The following is a 23,004-nucleotide window of genomic DNA, read 5'->3' on the forward strand; positions in this document are numbered from 1 at the left end:
TTTTAGCTGGAAGAAAGAGGCTGCACCTCAGTTTGGTGAGAGGGGAACTTGCAGCTCTCCCTCTACCTCCTTTTCTGCCCCTCCCTGAAGGCTGGCCAGTCTGGCCACCTGTCTTCCACCATGCTTCATGTTTATATAAACTCAAAAATGTAGGCATGGTGCAGTCAAGAAATTTGTGAAAGCAATAGAAATATATCTGTCTCCATATATAAATTCAATAGCATAGGTGTGGTGCAAAGAATGAATGTATAAAAATAAATATATATAGTAAATTCATATATAGATTCTACAATAATCCTATCCAATATAAGTATAAAATTCAAAAGAATAAATCAATGAATATAATAATAAAATAAAAGCACCTACAAGAAAAAGGTATTCTGAAATCTCTCTTGCTAGGGTAGCAAGCAGGAAATACTTTTGAAAACCAGTGGTTCTAGCTGTAGTGGTCTGATGGTGAGCTGCTAGAACAGACAGCTCAGTAAGTGACCCCAAAGCAGAAAGCAGGGCAGTTCAAAAAATGCTAGTATTTGTGCAGTTTTTCTGTCCCTCTTCCAGAGCACTGGGGTTGGAAGGGACTTCAGAAAAGGGTGACAGTCACTGGCCAGCTAGACTGTCAATAATTAATAAAAGCACTCCTTGAGCAGAGGGTTGGACTAGATGACATCCAGAGGTCTCTTCCAGCCCCAATTTTCTGTGAATCTGTGACATTTTGTAATTTTTATATCATGATTGTAAAAATAAATATATTTTTTTCCTTTTTCTTTTTTTTTAATAAAATGGGAGATCTGATTCTGTAAACAGAGAGTGAAAGAAAGTTGTAGTTCAGTGCTCCTCAACCAGGGTAGCTTGGGGGTGGTTTGAGAGCTTTTCAAGTGTGCCACAAGGTGCCACGCATTGTCAGGACTGCTGGTGTGTAAATACAATTCACAAGATAAACCCAGAGATTTCAAATAGGAATCCATTGTGAAAAAAAACATTTTTATCTGTTTTAGGCTTTCTCAGTTCTTTTCCTCTAATATTTTTCTGTAGTCAAAAATAAAATGAAAATTAAGAGCTGACAGTCTCTGAGGGGTTCCTTGTGTCTATCATATAGTGCCTGTCGTACTTGTTTGCATATACATTAATAAATCTTGATACCACATATTTGCTTTGTACAAAAAACAAATATCCTTATAACTGACATATTAATGTATTGAAAGAAAAATATTGTATGAAAAACTGAATGTGGTATAATTATTTTTGGAAAACGGGAAGGGGGATAAATGATATGATGGATTAATTATTCAACAACTCAAAAATTATTGAAAAATCTCACTTATATAACAATATGCATAGTGCCATGCTGATTGAACTGTTGGATTTCAGTGTCATGGAAGTATCCTAAGGTTGCTAAATGAGACAATGTATTTTAAAATAGTTTTGACCAATAGGTACCATTTACCTTCTAAATTTGTCATTTAGCAATAATCAAGGGTGGGATTAACCTCATTGGTTGCAATACTGCCACTGCTTAAAGCTAATTCTTCTTTGAAGGAACTAACTAACCTGAGCAGCATTTTTACATGTTTCTTCTTAAAAATGTTTAGCATGAGATTCCTAGAAGCAAAGAATTGCAATAGCGGGTTTTAATTATCTGGAGTACTGTGTCCAGTTTTGGGGCCTCCATTATAGAAAGGATGCGGACAAATTGGAGAAAATCCAGCAGTGGGCAAAAAAAATTGTTTGGGGGCTGGGGCACATGACTATTGAGGAGTGGCTAAGAGAACTGGGCTTATTTAGTCTGGAGAAGTAAACACTGAGGGAGGATTTAATAGCAGCCTTCAACTACCTGAAGGCGGTTTCAAAAGAAGATGGAGGTGGACCGTTCTCAGTGGTAGCAGATGACAGAACAAAGAGCATCAGTCTTAAGTTGTAGAAAGATCATTTTAGATTAGATATAAGGAAAAACTCTCTCACTAGGATGGTAGAAAAGCACAGAAACAGGTTCCCCAAAGAGGCTGTGGAGTCTCCATCCTTGGCGGTTTCTAAGACCCACCTAGACTTGGCTAGAAAGATCTAGTTGGGGATGGTCCTGCTTTGAACACCAGGTAGGAATAGATGACCTCCTGAAGCCCCTTCCAGCCCTAATTTTCTATGATGTTGTGATTCAAATTGTATATTAAGGAAGAGTACTCTCATCTGTTCTTTGCTATAATGGGAATGACAACACTAAGATGATCCTGAGTGTTAAATATAGCTTTTTATTTTAAACATGAAAATATAAAATAAGCATAACAACAGCTACATGTAAGATGCACTGAGTCTTCCTTCACTCCCAGATAAGTTTTTTTATGTTATTAAACCAAATAATCATTTCTGACGATTCTTATATTATAGGGACTAAGTATCTCAGTTTGTATAGAGAAAATCTACATTTCTGCAAACTTGCTCAAGGAGACATAAAAGCAGGATCTGGACTAGGTACCCCGTCATCATTATGGGAAAATGGTTGACAGTTTCACCACAAGGTAAAAAATAACAACTTTATTTTAGGAGTCTGAAAATGGGACTGAGCGATGTAGGATGGGAAAATGAGGTAAAGATGAGTGCATGGAAGGAAGGTAGGAGGAAAAATTTTTTGAAGTGTACATGTTTTAGGTTTGTTTTTGTTTTTTTTTTTTACACTTCAAAAATTTTTCCTCCTACCTTCCTTCCATGCACTCATCTTTACCTCATTTTCCCATCCTACATCGCTCAGTCCCATTTTCAGACTCCTAAAATAAAGTTGTTATTTTTTACCTTGTGGTGAAACTGTCAACCATTTTCCCATAATGATGACGGGGTACCTAGTCCAGATCCTGCTTTTATGTCTCCTTGTGCTTTTCTCACTCGCCCCTAGTTACCCCACCGTGTTTTTCAATTTCAAGGCTGTTTTCTAGACTGTGTGTCCTTGTTGGCCCTGTTGTGTTAGAAAACCTATCTGCTTTGAAGGCTGTGATCTTGTGTTATGGGTGCCTCCCTCAATTTTCAGGCAGTGTCCATCCATTGGTCTTGCTGTGCTAGACAGCCCATCTGTTCTCAGGGCCATGAGAAGCTGTGTGTGCATCTCCCAAGCTCTTTACAAAACCATTTAACCCCTACCGCCCATCTTAAACCCTTATAATGCATATATCTATACCTATAAGGAAATTCCCAAAAAACAGTCTTTTAAATACCATTTCTAAGCCAGAAGGTGCCAAAATAGGAGGGGTGTCAGAATTGCTCCACATTCCCAAGGATTTTCCCCCCAAGTAGCAAACAAATCCTCATAGAGTTGCTCTTGCAGCACCTGCTGGTGTTTGGGTACTACACTGCCTTAAAAGCAAAAGCAAGGATGTAGTTGCAGCAGCCAGAGACTGTTTTGGTGTTGCCAGGATAGGTAAGATTTCTGCAGCCTTCTGGTTATGCTCTCAGAACCCTGCCTGTAGTCCTGAGCCTCCTGGTCTCCCACAGGGTTTTCCCAGGATACAAGCAAAGCATGTCATGTCTCTGGACAAACATACACATATAGTGCCATAAAAATGTAGAGGTAGATATTTGGTATATCTACGTGAGTCCACAGAAATACCAGTGGGCAAAAAAAATCACCCTAACATGGACCATGAATGAAGCAGCGCACTTTTCACTTGCATGACCATAGAATCCTGCGTACAACATTTGCATAATATCTTGTACTTTTATCCTTTGACAATCATAGGTTGTTACAGCTGTCTATATTCTTACAGTTTTATGTCATTTAGACATTTTTGATCCCTTCAACTAAATTTTAAGAAATTAAAAAAAAGTGTAGAAATACATTGGCATGGGAGAATGGAGGTAGGTGATTAAAAATGCATTTTGGATTAGAGAAATTAGTTTTAATACCAACACTCTTCAACTAACTGCACCCTTTTGGCATATTACTAGAACCACCTGTTTTGTTTTGTTTTCTTTTTGTAGACATCAATTCTTATCCTCAAAAGAAAATGTCTTTTAGAGTTATTAATGATATAATTTTTCTTGATATTTTCCCTCACAATTTAATGCGATACATAAAATGTCTAGCTATTGGATGTGTTAGTTTTCCAAAGCTCCTTTTTAACTGAAAACCTACTGAAAGATTAAAGCCCAATTCCCCCTCACTTGTTTAAATAAGTAATGTTTTTATGATACACTTTTCATTCAGAAACCAATTATGTCAATCAAAGCAAAGTTTCACAAAAGTACAATGGTAAAATATCAGATAATTGAAGAGCTGTAAACAATATACAGCAACCATTAAAAATGAAGAAATTGAAATATGGTAATATATAGAAAATAATACTGAAAATAAATAATGTGATTATTTGTCAATGATGCATCTTCACCGCAAATATTATATGTGGTTTTCCTCATCTCATCTAAAGAAAAAAATATGCTAAGGAAAAAATGTGAAATAAGGAAAATGACTAGAGACTACCAAAGACAGAAGAGAGATTGGGAAGGCATGGGGTGCTGCTATGATTAGAGAGAAGACAGGACTTACACGGGTATGAAACATGCAAGACAGGTTTATTTTCTCAGCTTTTTTTCCCCCAAAAGCAAAAGATTTTTAATTAAACTGAAAACCAGCAATTTAATGCTAATAGGAGAAAATACATTTTCATACAACATTATTATCTTTTGTAAGTCATGAAAACTCTAGTGAAATGTGGACTGTCAGGGTTCAAGTGGAGTTAGGAATCCATATATGTTCCTGTTCCACAACGCTTGAGTCTCTGAAAGTGTTAAATTAATTTCCTTTTTAATGTGTCATCGTCTTGGCCTTAAGATCATATCACAAAGTTGTGAGGAAGATGGAGACCTATCCCCTGTTTTTCAGGGATCTAAGCAGGATGGAATACAACCACACTGCAGGCATCTCAGTCCACTTAGTTACCCAAAACGTAGTTTAGGATCTGGCCCAGTGTGAGCAGTTTTTCATTAGATTCTCAGTATTTAAATTCAGGTGAACACTACGAACCAGTAATACACATCATCATTTTAAGAGAGATTTCATGATTTCTCCCATCTGGGAATCTGATCCCATTAATTTAACTTCTTATGACTCTGCTCCCAGCCTGCCCACCAAAGTTAGGGAATCTAAGGGAGGGAGGGACAGAGACAGAGAAAGAGTTCAAAGGACATGGTAAACTTATATATTTATGAGAAAATATATATTTTTTTATATTGTTACTGTGCAGAAACCAAAATTACTCCACAGTACAGGAGTGAGTCTATATGTGTAAGTATGACACAGTAAATATGGTGACTTACGTCGACTTGTGTGTAAATTTGATACCTGCAATATGCAGGTATCCAATTTATGCCCTATTCCTAACTGCACAGTAATGTATGTGTATAAACATTGCTGTGCAGTAACACTGTGCGTGTGAAATGACTTGGGAATAACTTTAGTCCTAAATCAATCCAGATACAGTGTTAACGTGCTTTAATGCTTGTACATGTAGGCACTAGCCCTTTCCCACTTACTACACAGTAATTTACTGTAGAGTAAATTTAAGCTGGCATAAATGTACATGTAGACACACCCACTGGGCAGCCCAGACAGGGTCCTGGTCAGTCATTCATGGACCCTTCCATGTGTAGGTTATGACAACTCCCAGAATCACCTCTAACCTTCCTTTTTTATGTTAACTTCAACTAAACATGACACATTTCTGCCTTACTGTATTCAGTTAACACAAACACGCTATTATTTCAACAGGATTCTAGCTGACTCCACACTATTCCAGTCTTCCAATCAACAGGCACAACAAGGTATTTTTTAACTATGATTAGCACATTCCCCAAAACAAGTTACCTTTCCTTGGGATAGCTTAACACTGGTGGCCTTGACTTACAATATTCTTTTTTTTTTTTCATTCTGAAGCTGCAGAAAGTCTTTTTTTCATATACACTTTTATCAGGGGAAGCCTTAAATAGGGCGTCATAACTCTAACAATGTGGATGTAGCCTTTTTTCCCCTCAAGCAAAATGATTAGCATTAGCTGAGTATCTGAAGCAATAATTTTAAACTTTGTCAACATTTCCTAGAGCATAGTATATAGTATAAATCACATCCTATTTATTTTCAGCAATATCTTTCTAGTAGTAAGAGGGGCATAGTAGTGATATTAATAATAAGATATACCATTCACTGTCAGTGGTTGAAAGCATTCACAAATGCCATTTTATTAATACTGTTGGCTTTCCTTATTTCACAGTTCAGAATTCTTTTTATCAGCCTGTCACTACAGCTGGGTGGGCATGGGCCTCTTACACACCAATGGCAATGTCTTTCTTGGAAGCAGCGGGCAGGGATGTGTTGGCCTGTGACAGGTAGTCCTCTAGGTGGAGGCATAGGTTGCAGGGCAGCCCAAGATTGCCTCCTGTGCCTTCATAGTGTAGCAGAAAGCTCCTTTGTACATTTCCCTTCTGGACATGGATATAACAGAAGCCCGTTCTTGCCTGCACCCCCACCCCTACTTTGTGCATTTCTTTTTCTTCTAAGCTAGTAGAGACCTATCACACTAATTGCATGGGTGTGGCAAAACTCAGAGCAAGCCAAAAAGCTGAAGTGGCTTTCTGTAGGAGAAACCTAAAAACTACATCTACGTGTCAGTTAAGCTCAGTGTCACTAAAGAAAACAAAAGAACTAAAATATCCACTGCAAAGACTGTAAATATATCCTATGCTAACCTAACTCACTAACTGTCCCCAGTAGCTTTTGATCCTCACTACCTCACATTGCATTTTTATATATTTCTCATAGTGCATTTTCATATTTCATCTGTCTCATCTTTACCTTGCATTTGGTATTTTATATTTTATACTTTTAAACTCTTAAGGAATGTACTTCCTGTAGAATGAAGTTATACCCTGGACCATTGTTAAAACTGCATTGAAACTGTAATTGTAAAGTGATAAAATCTGTCAGTGCAAATGAATGATGATCATCAGTAGACAATAGCCTAGCCAAAAAAAAAATCTATTTTAAGCTAATCAAGCTAAAGAACTGATTCTTGGAACTGAGCATTCACTCTATGGACTATTCCTCTAACCCATGACAATACAGTCATTAAGTCAATACGTCACAGGTGGACTCCCAAAACTTCAGGTACCAGCAGGGAGAGAGCCCTGTGACTAACAGCTGTCAGGTACTACTCAAGACCCATGTGGGGCAGGGACCTCTGGATTCTGTGGCCAAGATGATACTGGGGAAATCACACATTCTGCTAGAAAGGGATAAAAGACAGTGAAGTGTGACGCTCAGTGGCACTCATCCAGCATCTGACTTACCGAGACAGAAGGACAAGTAGGCAACCCCCTTCTGAAGAAGACATCACCTTGGAGGAGGCTGATCATCAACAGCAGACTCCAGGGCCTTGGATAAATAGATATACTGACACCAGTGCTCACAATCACTACAGCAGCCACTATACTACATGGATTTGAATGAGTCAGTGGATGCGTGTGTGTGTGTGCGCGCACATGCACACGCACACTAAGGTGACCAGTAGCACCCATAACTCAAAGTTTGTATCTGTGATTTTATTGGTAAATTTACATTCCATCCAATAAACTAGAATTTATTATGATCCCATGAGTTGGTCCTTTGCAGCAAAAAATAGCTCTGGGTCCCAAACCAGGAGTGCAGGGGTGCATAGGGTACCAGGAGGATAAGCAGTAGAAGGGTGTTGTGGCTTGGGCACCACTCAGGCAGTACAAACAGCTAACTGTACACTGCCCAAGGCACATATATCAAGGGCACACTTGGAGCACAGTGGTGGCAAGGTGTGGAGGCTGGCCCCGGGGGCACCTCCCTCCGGAGGCACCTGTGGGGAGGGTGGGGGAATGGCCACCCCTTGACCCAGTTGTCCAGGACCCCCACATACACCAAATCTGAGTACCATGGGTTGGGTGGCTGTGCAGGAGAGTGGTTGGCCTGCAGGGAGAGAGGAGGGGGAGTAGGGTCTGGAGCCACAGGTGCAGATGTTGCCAGCAGCCTGGCTTATCCCACCCTGGAGAGGAGGAAGGGGAGGCATGCTGCCTGTGATCATCACCTGGGCCTGGCCCTGCCAAAACACCTTACCATTGTCCCTTGGCATCATGCACAGCCAACCCCTGACCTGAGCCAGGCAGCTCATTGTCCCTGGTATAGATCAACTTGTCTCTAAAATGTTGCAAACTCTCACAAAAGCCTCTTGGCTCTTGCCTCTGTGGGGCCAAAATCTGGACATGAGGCAAAGCCCTCCAGCCCCAGTGGGGATGCTTCTTCAGGGCTGCAGCCACCCATTGCTGGAACCTACCACATGTGCTGCCAGCACCAGAAGTGAACAAAAAATTGGATGCTCCTGTTGCAGGGTTTGATGGTGGTGGTGATCATGGAGGAGGATTGTGGGGCATGAAAGGCACGGGAACAGGTTAGAGAGCTTGGGGAGCAGGCCAGGCAGGCAAAGGACATCTCCCAGGTGGAGGCACAGGACTGAGCACAGTGGGACTGTGACAGAAAGTCACCTTTGTTTCTCCCCAAAAACTCTGCTCTGTGAAAATTTGATTAGGGTGGGCCCAGCAGAGTTACCCTATCTCTTTGGGTAACCTGAGCTGTATACAAACCTGAGGGAGGGGAGAAACCTTCTTCTTCTGCCTATGTGACTGGTATCACATACCTGGGTGAGGGGCTTGCTTCCTGGTGCACTAGAGTCTGCCCGGCAACTAGTGATGTATTTCAAATTGGTTGTCTGACAGTCAACAGGTGCTGGCCTCCACTGGACCAGGTAAATGAGGTCATAAGGGCTATATAATTTAAGGACTGCCCAGGAGGAAGGGGCAGCAGCCATGAGGGAGACTCAGAGACAGAGAAGAGCTGTACCATCTGAAACTTGCTCTCCCTCTCAAACCTCATGATCAAGGAACTGTCTGCCTCCAGAGGGAATCTCCAGCTGCCTCTGGATGATACTTGTGAGTAATCTACCTGAGATCTAACTAGATACATAGCTTGCAGTAACTCAGAGGTGTAATCAAAGGCTACCCAGCCACGGAAGTTTGTTCTCTGGGATTTCTCTGATGTTGCTCTACCCTGTACCCTATTCTAACCCTACCCTCTGTAACCAATAAAGTTCTCCTTTGTACCTAGTGTGGGAGACTTACTGGGAGTGGGTCTAGATTATGCCTTGGTGTCCCCTTGGTTCAGCTAACTAAGGGAGATCACTACGTGAGCTTCTGACTGAGAGAAGCATCCCAACTTCTTGCAGTGAATCAAGTACCCTTGAGGACTACTAGGCCTGTGTTTCCCAGGATGCGCAGATCCAGAATCTGTCCAGAGCCCTGGGTGGTGGCTGTTGAACCCCCAGGCTAGCAGGTGTGCTCCAGGAAGGGGTTCAGCCAGATACGAGGTGCCCCAGGGAGGCACTCAGAGCCTGGAAGGTGATCAGGTGCAGTGAGGTGCAGTGAGGAGCACCTGCTACTGGCCTGCCACAGGGACCAGTAGGCCCGCATGGAGATCCTGGACCAAGAATGCCTAGAGCAGCTCCAGAAGCAAGGAGCTTCTGCCAACTGCCAGGCCCTGAACACACTCCTGACCATGGCAGCTGCAGCCATGTCCCCCATTGCCTGGCCATCACCCAGGGGCTGTGCAGGGTCCCTGGGTCTCACCCACCACCCCTTAGTCAGCCCTTGATGGCCATGCCCATGCTGATGAGGAGGCAGAGGGGCCAGCCATGGGACCTAAGAGAGATGCTGGCCTTAGACTTGAGTGGTCAGATGGGGAGCTGCCTGAGGATGGACATGACCCCAGAACCCACCACAGTTGCTGTGGCCTTTGCACACATGGGAGAATGCCCTATGGCCAGGGTGCTGGGCATCTACCTGCTGATTTGGCACCCCCAACCCATGCCTCCCAACTTTAGGACATAAATACTGAGACTGTTGTAAATAGTTTTGCCACTGGGGAGAGGGTATTTTATTGGAACAGCGTGTGTTGAGCCAGGGCTGGGGAGGGGCCTCTGTGTGTTGAGTGGGAAAGGCAAGGAGATGGGATGCGGGTTATGAAGGCAATAAAATTTTGTTGGTTTCACTCATGCGTATGTCTAGAGATTGGTGGTGGGAGTGGGAAGGGGGTAGGGGATGTCTAGGTGGGGGGGAGGCACGAAAACTAGAGTGGAGAGTGCAAGAGAAGGTTGGGCAGGGCTTCCTGCACCTGGTGCCCTGGCCCCCAATGGCCGGAAACATAAAAAAGCCACTCAGGTTAGTTAGCTCCTTAGGAGAAGATGTGCAGCTGTCTTGGGGATGGGGTGGGGAGAAGCCTGCTGGGGCTGGTAGGGCCAGCAGCATGGCCAGCAGCAGCATATGGCATTCGTCATTACTGGCATGGTCAGGGTTGGAGCAGTGGGTCACTGGGCACCACTGGCAGGGGCACTGGCAGGGGCAGCTGTGGTGTGGGGAGGCAGAGTGGGCAAGGAGGGAGATGGCATATGATTCCCCTGTGCTGGGCACCCTGGTTCCTGGGCAGGGAAGGGTCTGCTGGTCAGGGATCAGAGCTTTCAGATGACTGCCAGGATCTGGCAGCTGGGTCTAATTTCTATATGTCTGCCAAATGCTGGTAGCCATGTGGCCACAGGCTGAAACTCCCACAGGTGGCCACAGGGGCACATGGCAGGGCTAGAGGGACTTAGGACTAACTTTAGTCCCAAGTCTCTGCATGTGTAGACACCTGCCAAGAATTTCTTAATCTGTATGAGTTTAGTGAGCATTAAATATAGTCACAATTATTTTCACATGTAGCACACCGTATGAGCAGTGTTGCCAGCTCTCATGATTTTTGGCATTGGTCTTAAAGTCTGCACTTTGGGAATGTGAAAAACTAGTTCTGTCTTTTATATATATTTAAAATATCCCCTGCTTCCACCATTAGTATTTGGTAGCAGCTGGAAATGGGGTTTGGAATATCTGTTTGGCTTCTTTGATGTAACATCAGCCAGCCTTAAGGTAACAACCCTCTCATGGGATTGCTCAAAACACCCAACAGGACAGATGATTGAGCGGATGGATATTGATTGTATTGCTCTTAATCTAAGAGAGTTTCTTAGCAAGCTTCATAAATAGTTTGATTCCACAGTGAAAAACTAGATGCTTCTTTAGAAGGATTGCAGCCCTAATCTTCTGTGCATCTGTGATTTGTTACTCAGCAACTTATAAAGAGCATGGAGTTTCTTTCCCTCTGATCATACCGAAACATATGTATTAAGGTCTGCAGAGATCTTCAAAAGCTGAGAAGGTAGGTGAGGACAACAGCTGATTCAAAATTTTAGGGTAAAGAATTGAATTTTTTTGCCAGTTATTTTGTCTAGACTCAATGATCTGCATATGATTTTGCCAACCAGATAGTTTGGACTTGTAAGGTCACATTATAATATGTCAGTGTTCTTTCAAGCACATGTTTACAAGCCTTGTAGCAGCAGAACCCTAAACACCAATGTCTCCATACTTTACCTGTGGCAGATGAGGGTGGCCTTGGTGTCTTGGGGTGACATGCCTTGTATTTGTTCAACAGAGTTGATTGTGTACTGTTAAGACTAGGTCGGACAAGGACTGGTATAGGGTTGTTTTGGGGAGAGTGATCCTGCCTTGAGCGGAGAGTTAAACTAAATGACATCCTAAGGTCTCTTCCAGCCTCACTTTTCTGTGATTCTGTGATGTTTTGTGATTTTTATATCAGAATTGCAAAAACAAATCTATTTTTTCCTGTTTCATTTTTTTTTTTTTTTAATAAAAAGGGAGATTTGACTCTCCATAAATACCATATCGCCTGCTCACCAGAGCAAGGTCCAATGGTCATAAACTCCTGCAAGACTATTTTAGGCTAGACATAAGGAAAAACTTTACTGTCCGAGTTCCCAAGGCCTGGAACAGACTGGCATCAGAGCCTGTGCAAGTACCTACTCTGGACACTTTTAAGAAACATTAGGGTCCTTATCTTGCTGGGATCCTTTGACCGTACTTGACTTCCTGCCCCTGGGAAAGGACCCGACAATCTTACAAGGTCCTTTCCAGCCCTAATATCTATAAAATCTATTAAATCTATCAAACAGAGACTGAAAAAAAAGTTATAGTTTTTTTACTAGAGTGCCCCAAGGGTGGTTTCAGAGCTTTTCAAGCGTGCCACAGGGTGTCACGTGTTGTCAGGACTGCTGGTGTGTAAACACAATTCACAAGATAAACCCAGAGATTTCAAATAGGAATCCATGGTGAGAAAAAACCATTCTGATCTATTTTAGGCGCTCTCAGTTGTTTTTCACTAATATTTTTCTGTAGTCAAAAATCAAGTGAAAATTAAGAGTTGACATTCTCTGAGGGGTTCCTTGTGTCTACCACATAATGCCTGTTGTACTTGTTTACATTTATATTTATAAATCTTGATACCACAGTTTTTTTTGTACAAAAAACAAATACCCTTATAATTGAGATAATCTGTTTTAAGATTTTGAAATTAAGAATAAATTGTAATATTTTTATTTCCAGCAGTTATTTACTTTGTGTATTGAGAGAAAAAAATGTATGAAAAAGTGAATCCAATATCATTATTTTTGAGAAATGGGGATGCGGATAAATTATATGATGGATTAATTAGTCAACGTCTCAAAAACCTCTGAAAATATCACGTGTGTAAGAATATGTATGTTTGCATAGTGCCACGCTGATTGAACTATTGGGTTCCATAGTCGTGGAAATATCCTAAGGTTGCTAAATGAGACTATATATTTTATCTTTTGGCCAATAGATACCATTTATCTTCTAAATTTTCTGTCAGCAATAGTCATGGGCAGGAGTAACCTCATTGGTTGCAATACTGCCACTGCTCATAGCTAATTCTTCGTCTGAGGAGCTAACAAACCTGAGTGGCATTTTACATGTTTCTTCTTAAAAATGTTTAATGGCAGCACACAATTCACAGAATTAAAGAATTGCAATAACTTCTTTTGATTGTCTGGACTGCCATGTCTAGTTTTCTAAGACCCAGCTAAAAAAAGCCTTGGCTGGGATGGCCTAACTGGGGATGGCCCTGCTTTGGGCAGGGGGTTGGAGTAGATGATCTTTTGAGGCCCCTTCCAACCCTAATTGTCTATGATTCTGAGATTCATACTGTATATTAAGGAAAATTCCTCTCATCTGTTCTTTGCTATAATGGGGGGTGACAACACCAAGATGATCCTGAGTATTAAATATAGCTTTTTATTTAAAACATGAAAATAAAAAGTAGCAGTTGCTGTGCTTATTTTACAAGGTGTACAGAGTCTTCCTTCACTCCCTTCATTGAAGTTATCAAACCAAATAATCATTTTGATGATCCTTACGTTATAGGGACTGGGTATCCCAGTGTATATAGAGGAAAACTACATTTCTGCAAATTTTCTCAGAGACATAAAAGCAATTTCTGGACTAGGTACCCAGTCATCATAAAAAATGATTGGCAGTCTTGCCACAAGGTTATTAAATAAGATTACTTCATTTTAGGACTCTGTAAAAGGGGCTGAGTAACACAGGGCAGAAAAATTAGGAAAAGATTAGTGTATACATGGAAGAGTATGAAGAAAAATTCCCAGGGTGCCCAAGTTTTAAGTTACTTTTGGCCTTAAAGGAAATTAACAAACACAGCAAAGTAGGGGGTGGGTGCAAAGGGCGCCATACCTGGGTGCCAGCATAGGAGGGGTGTCAGAATTGCTACCCACCCCCATGGAGTCTGTGCCCCAATAGCAAAGTTCCAGGCTCAGTCCCACAGAGTTGGTCTTGCAGCAGCTACTGGTTCTAATAGGTAAGTCTTCTGAAACCCTGTTGCCCTGCTCTCAGAACCCATGACCCTTCCACACACTCCCTGCCTGTGGCCCCTAAGCTCCACCAGGCTACCACAGGGTTTGCCCAGGGTATAAGCCATGCTTCTTATGCCTCTGATCTAACACACAAACATAGTGCCATAAAAGTGGAGAGGGAGATAATGTTTGATACTTCTGCATAAGTTTATAGCAATATGAGCAAGCAATAGCATCCAAACCTGGACAGAGAATGATGCAGGCCAAGCTGGAGCAGTCTTGTTACTTGCCTGACCATAGAATCATAGAGACAACATTTGCATCATAATATCTTGTACTTTTATCCTTTGATTGTCATACAGTTGTTACATATGTCTATATCCTTACATTTCTATGTCATTTAAGGCTTTTTGATGCTTTCAGTTAAATTTTAAGAAATCAAAAAAAGTGTAGCTATATGTTGCCATAGGAGAATGCAGGTAGGTGATTAAAAATGCATTTTGGATTAGGGAAAGCTAGTTATTAATACAAATATTCTTCAACTAACTGAAAACATTCAGCATATTGCCAGAACCAATTGTCTTGTTTTAGTTTTGTTCTTTTTGTAGGCATCAATTTTTAACCTCAAAAGAAAATGTCTTTCCAACTCAATTAATTAAATTGAGTTTTTTCATTATTCTTTTTCCCTTGCTTTTTAATGCAATATCAGAAATAAAATGCCAGGCTATTGGATCTGGTAGTTTTCCAAAGTTCCTATTTTACTGAAACTTAGTGAAATACTGAAAGTTTAAAGGGCTGAAGATTTAAAGTCCCCCACCCCCTTTATATTTTTAAACTACTAATCTTTTCATGATATTCTTTTCAATCAGAAACCAATTCTAGGTGAGTCATAGCAAAATTTGAAAAAAAAAACAAACCAGTGATAAAATACCAGATAACTGAAGACCTTCAATCAATGTACAGCAGCCATTAAAAAAGAAGAAATTGAAATTATGGTAAAGATATATAGAAAATGATACCTGAAATATATAATGTCATTATTTGTCAATGACGCATCTTCACTTCAAATATTATATGTGGTTTTCCTCATCTTAGCTAAAGAAAAAATACCTTAAGGAAAAAAGTGAAATAAAATGACTAGAGACTACCAAAGACAGGAGAGACAGGGAAGACATGGGATGTTCCCATGAATAGAGGGAAGACAGGATTTGCATAGGTATGAAATGTGTAAAAAGCAGTTTCTGTTCTCAGCCTTTTTTTCCCAAAAGGAATAGATTTTTACTTAAACTGAAAACCAGCAATTACAAGCTAATAAGACAGAATATATTTGCATACATTATTATACTTTTTAAGTCATGAAGCCTTGTCGTGAAGGTAGTAGTCCTGTTCAAAGCGGCTAGTATTTGCTTCAGATTTGGATTCAGCCAATTCGGAAGACAGTGATTCAATTTGGTGATTCGAATCAGTGTCCCAAATTGTTTTGGCTGAATCCGATTTGGAGATTCAGCCGCTGCAGAATTGGATGAATCTCCTAATCGAACAGGCCCAATCCCCCGCACACTCACCCACCCCGTCAATGGCTGCCTCGCCTGATCCCAGCATCCCGGCTTTTAAAAAATATAAGCCCCGCACACACTCACACCAGGTCCTGTCAGGTGCCCCCTACTACCCTGTTCTGCATGGCAGGACTCTGCCATGAACCCCCAGAGACCCCATCAGTCACTGCAGCGGACAGTGAGTGCAGAGCATTTTTTATTTTTTTTTTGAAGCACTGAGATGCTGGGGCCAGGCAGGGCAAATATTGACGGCACTGGGAGAGTGGCCAGGGTTAGAGGGCACTCAGGGGGGCTGGAGGATGCTTAGGAGGCCTGGGGGGGCAGGCAGGGGATCAGTGCCCCCATTGTCCACTTCCCCCTCCTCCAGCCAACCCCCCCCAATCCTCTACTTAGCAGCAGAGTCCAGGTTCAGCAACCAGCAACAGTGAGCAGGGACTGCCCAAATCTCCAAATCTTCTCTGAATCTTTTCCAAATCAATTGAGAAGTTTGGATTCATTTGGACCTTTTTTATTAGTCTCCCAATTTGATTCCAATTCAGAGATTTGGCTGCCGAATCAGGCCGAATCTCCTCCGAAGCAAATCAGCAACCAAAGCGTCACACAGCCCTACAAAGTAGGTCTGTCAGTGTTCTAAGCGGGGTTAGAAATCCACATATGTTCCTGTTCCACCATGCTTGACTCTGAAAAGTGTTAAATTCATCAAACTTTGTAATGTGCCATCTTCTTAACCTTAAGATTATATGACACAAAGGAGTGAGGAAGAAGACAATGTATTCCCTGTTTTTTCAGGGAGAGGAGCAGGATGCAATAGCAGCACACTTTAGGGATCTCCATTCACTTCATTACCTGCAGAGTAGTTTAGTATCTGGCCCAGTGAGAGCAGTTTTCATTACATTCTCAGTATTGATACTGTGGTGAACACTATGAACCAGTAATCTATGTCATCATTTTAATAGAGATTTGCTGATTTGTTCTATACGGCTATTTGGCTCCATTAATTTCACTTGTTGTGACCTCTCCTCTTTCCCCCCTGCCTCCTGCCACTCAGCCTTCCCCCCAAAGTTATGAAGAGAGAAAGGATGAGGTGAATTTATCCATTTATTGGAAAATATATTGATAAATTTAAGCAGTTAAGCCATGAATCATCAAGGTACAGAGCACAGTAAGTGTAATATGCTATGTTACCTACTACTCACTGGGCACATCTACAAGTACGCATTCACTGGCAAGTAACCAAAATTACTCTACACATGCATGCCTGTACTAGACAGGAAATATGGCAATTTACACTAGCTTGAATAGAAATTTGATAACTGTCCTACAAGTATCAAATTTATGCCCAATTAGTAACTGCATAGTAACACACATGTAGACGCCTTATTGAGCACTGTAGAACTGTGTGAAACAGCACCATTTCATTTCAACTTCCATTTCACCATTTTGATGGGCCAGTGTTTCATTTTGAGCTTTGTTTCATTTTGAAAGCATTGTTCCATTTAGTCAAAACTGTTTCACTGTTTTGATGTTTTACCCATATTCTATAATGGGGAAGCACAAAACTTCCTATAACTTTGTCCTTTATGACCTGATTCAGATGGAGCTTGCAGAAATGGTAGCCCCTTCTGGGGCCATTAAGCATGCCAAATTTCAAGGAGATAGGTGCAGGGGTTTCCAGGAAACTGCACCTTAGGCTGCTGACAATCAACACTCATGACGTGTGACTGCATGTGTGTGTTAAGGCACAGAGGATTGAAAACAGCAGGCATGGTAGCACTTGCTGAGGCCGTGAAGCTTGCCAAGTTTCAAGGAGATAGATGCAAGGGTTTCTAGTAAACTATACCTCGTACTGTTCAGAGCAAAACGTGTGTCACTTGTAAGTGAGAAGGCACAGAGAAAGCTCAGTTCAGACAACGTTTATGCTGTTCTTCTGTCCCTCACCCAGAGCCCTGGGATTGAAAGGGACCTCAGAGAAGGATCACTGGCCACCTACACATGTCAATATCGGAGCAGGCCTTCCCCCCCTCTTCCCCCTCCCTTTTCTTAGCTTCTCTTTACCTGCAAGCAAGTCCAGCTTTGAAACTCAATATGTTTAGAAACTTTCAAAATGTTTTGACTGTCCTTGTTTCATTTTGAGGCTGTTTTGAAGCCTTTCATTTCATTTCATTCCAATTTTGCTGTTTCAAGCTTGGAATAAGTCAAAACAGTGTTGAAAAGAAATGGCCATCGAAATTTTGCACAGCCCTACTGCACAGTAACATCATGTGTGTGGACTAACTTAGGACTAACTTTAGTCCCAAGTCAGTCTACACAGTGCTAATGCATTTTATTGCCTGTAAGTTTAGATGCCAGACCATTCGTACCTTCCTGTGCAGTAACTTATGGTAGAGTAAATTTAAACCAGGGTAAATGTTGACATATCCATTGGAAAGCAGAGACAAGGTACTAGTTAGTTATCTATGGACCCTTCCATCTGTAGGTTCTGGGAACTCCCAGAACCACTTCTAAATTTGCTTTTTCTTATGTTAACTTCAACTATACATGGCACATTTCTGCCTTACCATATTCAGTTAACACAAACTGAAGCTAGTATAGGGGTCCAGGAAAGGTGCTTCTTCCTCAAGGAGGCTATCCTTGGGGTGCAGCAGGACACAATTCCTCTGTGCAGGAAGGTGGGAAAAGGGCCCAAGAAACCTTCATGGATGAGTGCAGATATCCAGGCTGGCCTGAGAGCAAAGAAAAAAAGTGTACTGGTGGTGGAATCAGGGGGCAGGGACAAAGGAGGAGTACACCTCCCTGACCTGAGCTTGTAGGGATTTGGTAAGGAAGGCTAAAGCAGCACTAGAGCTTAGATTAGCTTCTGGGATTAAGGATAACAAAAAGTCCTTATTCAAGTATAAAGGTAGCAAGAAGTAGTCTTGGGGTAACATTGGACTTCTACGAGGCAGGGTAGGGCAGGGCAGGGCAGTTGGTGACAGACGCACGAGAGAAGGCAGAACTTTTCAACAAGTTCTTTGCCTCCGTGTTCCTGTCTGCTGACAATGGGGTGCTCTCAGGTGATAGCATAGAGAGGCCCAGGAAGGATGCGAGTCCCCTGACTGTTAGTTCAGACCTGTTAAGGATTACCTGGAGGGCTTAGATGTGTCCAAGTCAGTGGGCTCGAATGACCTTCATCCGCATGTGCTGAGGGAATTGGCTGGTGTCATCGCGGACCCATTGGTACTGCTGTTCAAGGACCCCTGGTGCTCAGGCCAAGTCCCTGAGGACTGGAAAAGGGCCAATGTGGTCCCTATTTTCAAGAAGGGGAGGAAGGAACAGCCTGGCAACTACAGGCCAGTCAGCCTCACTTCTATCCTGGGCAAGGCCTTTGAAAAAATTATCAAGGGCCACATTTGTGAGAGCCCTGCAGGGGAAGTGATGTTGAGGGGTAACCAGCATGGGTTCGTGTAAGGCTGATCCTGCCTGACTAACCTGGTCTCTTTCTAAGACCAGGTAACAAAGAGCTTAGATGTGAAGGAGGAAGTCGATGTCATCTTCTTGGACTTCCAGAAGACCTTTGACACAGTGTCCCACCCAATTCTGGTGAGCAAACTGAGGCACTGCAGCATTGACGAATGCACAGTCACATGGGTGGCAAACTGGCTCCAGGGGCACACGCAGAGGGTGGTGGTGGACAAGTCGATGTCGACCTGGGGGGGTGTGGGCAGCAGAGTCCCCCAGGGCTCTGTCCTTGGGTCAGTGCTGTTCCATATCTTCATTAGTGACCTGGATGAGGGTGTGGAGAGCACCCTGTTCAAGTTCGTTGATAACACCAAGCTGTGGGGTAAAGTGAATACACTGGCAGGCAGGGACCGCATCCAGGCAGACCTGGATAGGTTAGAGAAGTGGGCGGATCTGAACAGGATGCAGTTCAGCAAGGACAAGTGCAGGGTGCTGCAACTGGGGAGAGGGAACCAGCATTATGGTTATAGGTTATAACCATAATCCATTATGGTTATAGAGACTGACCCTCTCAGCAGCACAGAGGCAGAGAGGGATCTTGGAGACAGGATTGACTCCAGGATGAAGATGAGTCGCCAATGCAATGAAGCAACAGGCAGAGCCAACCGCACCTTTTCATACATCAACAGGGGCATCACTAACAGGTCCAGAGAGGTCTTGCTCCCCCTCTATGTGGTGCTGGTCAGGCCACAGCTGGAATACTGTGTCCAGTTCTGGGTGCCACACTTCAAGAGGGATGTGGAGAACCTGGAGAGGGTCCAGAGGAGGCCACTCGTATGGTTGAGGGCCTCTGTGGCCAGCCCTATGACGAGAGGCTGAGGGACCTGAATCTCTTCATTCTCTGCAAGAGGAGACTGAGGGGGATCTTGTGGCTGCCTACAACCTTATCGGGGCCACCAGCAGGGACTCAGGGAAAGTCTGTTCATGAGGGGCCCCCTTGGAGTCACCAGGAACAATGGCCACAAGCTGAGGGAGGATAGGTTTAGGTTAGATATTAGGAAGAACTACTTCACGGTAAGGGTGGCCAGAGCCTGGAATGGGCTTCCCAGAGAGGTGGTGCTCTCACCTTCCCTGGAGATCTTCAAGAGGAGACTGGATAGGCACCTGGTTGGGTCTTATGACCCCTGCCACCTCCAGTGCTCCTCCCTGCCCATGGCAGGGGGTCAGACTAGATGATCCTTCTAGGTCCCTTCCAACTCATTGATTATATGAAACACACTATTATATCAACAGGATTCTAGCTGACTCAATACTATTCAAGCCTTCCTATCCAAAGACACAAGTTACTTCTAAAATTATGATTAGCACTTTCCTAGAAACAAAAGAAGTTATCTTCACTTGGGATGGCTTAATGCTGGTTGCCTTGACAGACAGTATTCTTTTTTTTTAACTCTGAAGTTGCAGAAAGTATTCTTTTCATGGATTCATAGAAGTTAGGGGCTAGAGGGGCCTCATGAGATCATCAGATCCACCCTCAGTGCTGTAAAGAAGGAAAGACTAAAGAGGTCAGATGAACCCAGCACGGTGTGCATCCGGTTGTCTTTTGAAAATCTCCAGGGAAGGTGACTGTATCGCCTCTGGAGGAAGTCTGTTCCAGATTTTGGACACATGAACTGTAAAGGAGTTTTTCCTTATGTCATCTATCAGTTTATGACCATTATTCCTAGTCTTCCAAATGTCATGACTTGGTGCTGCTGAGGAGGGAGTATATCCATGCCTTGCCTGGCCAGTAAATTTTTTTTTTTCTTTCTATTCTTCTTCAGTTTTGTCCTGATGTTATCTAGGGATGCTTCAGACTGAAAGAAGCACCCAGAAATATTACTCAGGGCAAAACACTGCCAAGGTTCACAGGTTCTGTATGCCCCAGACTGCACAGAACCCTGCCAGAGACCAGTGCCTGGGTGGTGGCACCATTATCCCAGGCTTGCAGGTGTTCTCCCAGAAGTGGGACAGCCAGCTCCCAAGGGAGACTCCCGAAGTAATTTTTTGGACCTGGCACAGTCAGATGGGTAGCTCTGCATGGTAGTGCCCCCTACTGTGTCACCACAGTCCAATCATGGGTGCTGTCCCACCAGGTCTCTGTTATTCCAATAAGATTGTATTCCTTACTTGTTATCAAGAAAGCTAGTTCTTTCTGCTTGTTCCCCGTGCTCCTGGCATTTGTGTACAGGCATGAAAGTCTACCTTTCAGGGCCCTTGACTTCCTGTTTTGTTGGCCCATGTTGGAGTGGTCATCCTATTGTTTTCCCTCTTACTGGTTTCCTGTTTGCCAGTTCCTGGGCTTATTGTAATAGTTTTCGCACCCCCTCCCCATGATCTCATTTTAAAGCCCTCTCCAGGAGGTCTGCCAGTCTAGCCAAAAAAACACCTTCCCCTTCAGAGTGAGGTGGATGTCCTCTTGCACTCTTGTCAAGGGCAGTCTTTGCACCCCTAGCATACTGGGATGCAGCCTGATTTTCACTCAAGCAAAATGATTAATGTTAGCCAAGTGTCCAAATCAATAATTGTAAACCTTTTAAACATTTCCTAGAGTATATAATATTAATCACATCCTATTTATTTTCAATAATATCCTTTAGTAGCAAGGTGAGGAGGGGGTGGGTACTAGTATTAAAAATAAAATATACCATTCACTCTGTCAGTGGTTGAAAGCATTCACATATGGCATTTTATTAATACTGTTGGCTTTGTGTATTTGTATGTGTTTCCAGGAACATGGAAGGTAAAAATCAAACTATTGAGTTCATCATGAAGGGATTTTCCTCTCATCCAGAATTTCAGAACTTGCTCTTTGCAGTGATTTTCATCGTGTACATCATGTCTCTGCTGGGAAATATCCTCATCAGTATAACAATTTATCTTGACCCCACCCTTCATGCTCCCATGTACTACTTCATGTCCAATTTGTCCTTGGTTGATATGTGCTACACCTCAGTCACCATCCCAAAATTGCTGGTAAACCTACTCTCCCAAATTGGGACAATCTCATTCATTGGTTGTGCCTTCCAGTTGTACTTCCTGCTTTCCCTAGGGACAACTGAATGTTTCCTCCTTGCTGTTATGGCTTATGACCGTTTCTTAGCCATCTGCAACCCCCTGCAGTACATGGTCTACTTGAACAAGCAAATGTGTATCTTCCTAGTGTCTCTCTCATGGGCCAGTGGCTTGTTGTTCTCCTTGATACAGACAACACTAATATTCACCTTGCCCTACTGCGGGAACAACCAGATTGACCATTTCTTCTGTGACATTCCTCCTCTTCTGCATCTGGCCTGTGGAGACACCTCCATGAATGAAATTGCAGTCTTTATAGAAGGGTTGGTAATCACCCTAATGCCCACCTTGTTGATATTTGGATCTTATGTCCACATAATCAGTGCTGTCCTGAAGATCAAATCAGCCCATGGCAGGAAAAAAACTTTCTCCACCTGCTCCTCCCACCTCATTGTCATCGTTTTGTTCTATGGATCTGCCAGTGCCATGTATCTGAGACCCAGGTCCAGTTATGTCCCAGGGAGTGACAAATTTCTGGCCCTGTTTTACTCTTTTGTGGCGCCAACCCTGAACCCCATTATCTACAGTCTGAGGAGCAAAGATATCAATAAAGCCCTGAGGAGGGTAATAACTTCAAGATTATTTTCTTTCAAGATGTGAACAGAGAAAAAAGTAATGTTGCAATGATGTATAATTTCCTCTCCACTCCCCCTACTAAATTATTGTATAATTTATGGTCAAAGAAGATTGGGTATTATTAAGCTGGCTGTGATTTTGGGTGCTAAATATTCCCTGACCTAGCTCATACATTGTTAGGAAATCACCACTGGAAAACCTGTGTCATAAGCACAAACCAGGATATCACAGTAGTACACGTGACAAACTTTAGGTCTCAGAAACTAAGAGTGAAAAAAATTAACTTCACCCTTGTTGCAGATGATAATACACATGTGTATGGCTTTGTGCATGCACATATACACAGGGCAGGATAATGCCATTTTCCTCAGTATTTTAGGCATTACCCTAAGTTTAATGTCACTTCCATGTCAGTATCTTCTTGTACCACTCTCAAGTTTCAGTCTGGACCATTGCCCTCACTAATGCAGAAACTTCCCCAGTGCTGAGATGAT

At 42.7% G+C, this 23,004-nt stretch overlaps 1 protein-coding gene across 1 annotated transcript; it reads left to right on the forward strand.

Annotated features, from left to right (window-relative positions):
• The first annotated feature begins 21,595 nt into the window (after nt 1–21,595).
• On the forward strand, nt 21,596–22,534 carry LOC149862699 (olfactory receptor 2G3-like). Its single transcript, XM_090052964.1, has one exon. It carries the CDS (start codon nt 21,596–21,598, stop codon nt 22,532–22,534), a length of 939 nt encoding a protein of 312 aa, XP_089909090.1.
• The last annotated feature ends 470 nt before the right edge of the window (nt 22,535–23,004 follow it).

The sequence above is a fragment of the Crocodylus siamensis genome, chromosome 6 (genome assembly GCF_052110815.1).
Source record: "Crocodylus siamensis isolate JL-2025a chromosome 6, ASM5211081v1, whole genome shotgun sequence".
Taxonomy (NCBI): domain Eukaryota; kingdom Metazoa; phylum Chordata; order Crocodylia; family Crocodylidae; genus Crocodylus; species Crocodylus siamensis.